Source organism: Juglans regia, chromosome 5, assembly GCF_001411555.2.
Source record: "Juglans regia cultivar Chandler chromosome 5, Walnut 2.0, whole genome shotgun sequence".
NCBI lineage: Eukaryota > Viridiplantae > Streptophyta > Magnoliopsida > Fagales > Juglandaceae > Juglans > Juglans regia.
Window position 1 is genome coordinate 7,938,003 of NC_049905.1, and position 3,978 is coordinate 7,941,980.

The window sequence follows — 3,978 nt, forward strand, 5'->3', positions numbered from 1 at the left end:
TACTTATTTTACTTATGATTACATTTTTTTTTAATCCAAAACATATTTATATTTTACAAAATAAGTTATTTTTCAACTGGGCAAATGTGCCTCGCACATTGCCCAACCGCTAGTATATATATATATATATATATAAAATGACAATATATATTTTGTCTCCAGTGGGCAAACGTCCAAGGACGATTCATCACAGCTAGTATATATATATTTGGAGACAAATACACTTGGCACAAGGCTTCAAACCGTCTCAAACTAAGGTTATGTTTGGGTACCAAACATTCCTCAACACTTTTCAAGTATTTTCGTACTTTTAAAAATAGTTTACATGTCAAACAACTTAAAATACTCTCAATGGGACCCACAAACCTACTTCAATCTCTACTCATAACTATTCACAAACATTCTATAATATTTATCACTATTAAATATAAATAAAATAAAATCACTATAATATATAAATAAAAAATAAAATCACTATAATATTTATAACTATTAAATATAAATAAAAAATAAAATTATTATAGTATATGAATAAAAAATAAAATTACTATAATATATAAATAAAAAATAAAATTATTATAATATTTATTAATATTAAATATAAATAAAAAATAAAATCATTATAATATATAAAGGTTTCAAAGTTTCAAACCGTCTCAAACAGATATGCTTACTCATATTTTTGTGGCTCATATATATTTTCTTTTAGAGAGAGTGCCCGACACGACAGGACACGTACTTTATGACCATAGATGATTACTCTATTTTTTTTTTTTTTTTTTTTTTGTACTCAATTCCTGCCGTATAAATTAAGACACAAGGGACATGGAACATCGCATACTGATAGAGCAAAGAAACGATGAGTACTAGCATTCTAGAGTTCATACTTGAAAATGGCAACGCCATTCCACTTCTTGGATTCGGCACAGCTGAACATCCCTTTGGCAGCTCCTCGGGAACCATGAAAGAAACTTTCCTCCATGCAATCAAACTCGGTTATCGGCACTTTGATTCGGCTGCTATTTACCAGTCCGAGCAGCTCCTCGGGGAAGCCATACATGATGCTCTAAACCTTGGGTTAATCAAATCCAGGGACGAACTCTTCATCACTTCCAAGCTCTGGTGCAGTGACGGGCACCACGATCGTGTCCTCCCTGCAGTGCAGAAAACTCTCAGGTAATAAACCTGAACAAATATGTATCTGCTCCCTGTTTAATTTATTCCTTCTTCTTTTCTCTTCTTTCTTCCCCGGTGTTTTCTTTCCTCCGGCCTGTTCTGTTTCTTTCCGTTCATGGATTTAGCGTGAATTTGCTATCAATATTATTTGTACAGCAATCTGAAGTTGGAGTACGTTGATCTGTATCTGATTCACATACCGGTAAGCTTGAAGCCAGGGGAGATTGGATTATCCTTTAAGAAAGAGGACATCCTTCTGATGGATATAAAGTCTGTATGGGAAGCTATGGAGAACTGTCAAAAGCTGGGTCTGGCCAAATCAATTGGTGTAAGCAACTTTACCAGGAAAAAGCTTGAAACCCTCCTTTCCACAGCAAAGATCCATCCAGCCGTCAACCAAGTAATTAATTAATTAGTATTTTTTGTTCTTTTTTTTTTTCAGTTTCCAATGATCTGGTGGTTTATATTGTTTAACTTTGCAAAGGTGGAGATGAACCCGTATTGGCAACAGAAGCAGTTGAGAGAGTTTTGTGAGAAAAAGGGTATACATATCACTGCCTACTCTCCCTTGGGAGCCAAAGGAACATTTTGGGGTTCAAACTGGATAATGGAATGTGAGGTTCTAAAAGAGATTGCCAGCGCTAAAGGAAGAACTATTGCACAGGTAATAATTGCCTTATTTTCTCAAAACAGAACAAAAACATAGAAAAATCAGAGAATATTCTTTTTCCTTTTTTTTTCTGGGTATTTTTGGTTTTAGGACTTTGAAAATGACTGTCTTAGCTTGCAGCATGATGGTAATTTATTGATTTGTTGTGTGAAGATTTCATTAAGATGGGTATATGAGCAAGGTGTTAGTGTTGTTGTGAAAAGCTTCAACAAAGAGAGGATGAAAGAAAACCTAGACATATTTAATTGGAACCTGAGCTTGGAGGAGTTACAGAAGATAAGCCTAATTCCACAGCGCAAAGGATATTCTATAACTGAATTCATCTTTGATGAAGGTCCATATAAGTCTCTTTTGGATTTTTGGGATGGAGAGATTTAGCTCTGTTAGGATGTTAAAATGATCTGAGTTTATCTGTGAATAGTAATGAGTTAAGATATTTGAGTGGGTTTTGTGGATTCTATTGAAATATGTTTGGATGTATGAAGTATGTTGAGATATTTTTAACTTTTATAAAAAGTCAAAAAAAAATAATGGATTTTATCAATAATTAGTTTGTTATTATAGTGATGAAATAATTATTTTATTTATATGTTTTACAAATAAAAGTATTTTCAATGAACATGATAAATACTTTTATTTGTGCACTAATGGCTTGAGATAATCCTCAATCGATCAGATTCGTAATTCCATTTTGCCCAGCTAGTTGAATTGGATTAATTCTGATCATGATAAATTTCTGACTATGAATAAAACTATTCATGATCTTTATTATATTCTTTATCCTCTATATATAGAGGACTATATATAATAAATGCTTTGCTAATTACATATAATTGGGAAATGCATTAACACAAAAGGGTGTGGAGTGGACACTAATGCAGCTAGTCTTGATTAAACTCATATGAAACATTAGAGATGTTTTTGATTGGTTTCCAGAAATAACAACAATGAATTCCATGTTGCAATTGAAACCTTTTCATGAAATAATCATGAACTGCATATATCTACTACCCACTAATTCAACCACAAATAATGATATTTGCTTTCATTCACTTTTTTTCCTTTTGGTGATTATCCTGGGTCCTATATATAAAGAGTAATGACACACCTTACAACTTTTTTACAATATATTTATAATTAACTAATTATGTAAGTGTAACACTTCCTTTAAAAATAGTTTTAATTTTACATAATCACTCATGATTTTAAATAAAGTTATAAAATAAAAACAAAAAAGGTGTAAGTTTATCATTTTTTATATACAAATGGAAATATTTAATTATTCACCATTAATTGTTAATTACAGATTAGTTAAAACTTGTTAGTTCGCTAATAGAAAACTTAAGCTCAATTCTTTTTTAAGAAGAGGATGGCACCTCAATATTATTGCGTAGCCCTTATTTATGATGGAGGAATACCTTATACAAAGATGAGCAAATGGATTACAGAAATCCCAAAATCAGGCTCCTATAAAAAACTATAATCCTTAATAAAATCTAGTTACAATCAAGAATAAGAGAAAAAAAAATTAATCAAGCAATGTGGGAGTTCCTGAACGATCCAAAGAAAAGATACCAGTCATGTGTTTGAGCAATTTATAAAGGGAGGAAAAACTTACCGTATTGCCCACTGTGCCGAAGGAAGCAAGCCTATCTGCTAAGACATTACCTTTTCTGTATACATGGAATATGTCAAATTGGAAAGCACTTTTGAAATGAACAATGGCATCCCAAATATTGAAATAGGACCAAGGGGCATCAAATTATTTTTGAACTAGTTAACAATAAGAAGAGAGTCTGACTCCACAATAATATCAGTAATACTCAGTTGATAACATAAGGTAAGACCAATCTTCAGAGCATAAGTACTAGTACCAACACCCAGAATTCAGGAAAAACCAACAATAAAAAAACCATCATGGAAATGCAGAAGCCCCCCACAGCTTGCAGGACCAGGGTTGCATTTGGAGGTGTCATCTATGTTTAACTTAAACATACCAAGGGGAGGACGAGTCCAATTGAAAAAGATAGGTCTTCTAGATCTAATCATGATAATAGGGAGGTGGAGGGTGTCCAAGGCGATAACACTAGAGCTGGCACAATAGCTCTCGGTTTGAGGAGAAGGTTGGGATC

General features: G+C 32.7%; 1 protein-coding gene across 1 annotated transcript; it reads left to right on the forward strand.

The window, feature by feature from the left end:
• Positions 1 to 859: 859 nt before the first annotated feature.
• Positions 860 to 2,235, forward strand: LOC109002658 (non-functional NADPH-dependent codeinone reductase 2-like). Its single transcript, XM_018980505.2, has 4 exons — positions 860 to 1,176; positions 1,333 to 1,576; positions 1,661 to 1,840; positions 2,000 to 2,235. Exons 1-4 carry the CDS (start codon positions 860 to 862, stop codon positions 2,222 to 2,224), a joined length of 966 nt encoding a protein of 321 aa, XP_018836050.1. The 3' UTR covers positions 2,225 to 2,235.
• The last annotated feature ends 1,743 nt before the right edge of the window (positions 2,236 to 3,978 follow it).

What these genes read in the sequence shown, in the direction of transcription:
- LOC109002658 (XM_018980505.2), top strand. Translation starts at nt 860, where the DNA reads ATGAGTACTAGCATTCTAGAGTTCATACTTGAAAATGGCAACGCCATT. An exon ending in TCCATCCAGCCGTCAACCAA is followed by an intron (nt 1,577 to 1,660) that starts GTAATTAATTAA and finishes AACTTTGCAAAG; the next exon opens with GTGGAGATGAACCCGTATTG. An exon ending in AAGGAAGAACTATTGCACAG is followed by an intron (nt 1,841 to 1,999) that starts GTAATAATTGCC and finishes TGTTGTGTGAAG; the next exon opens with ATTTCATTAAGATGGGTATA.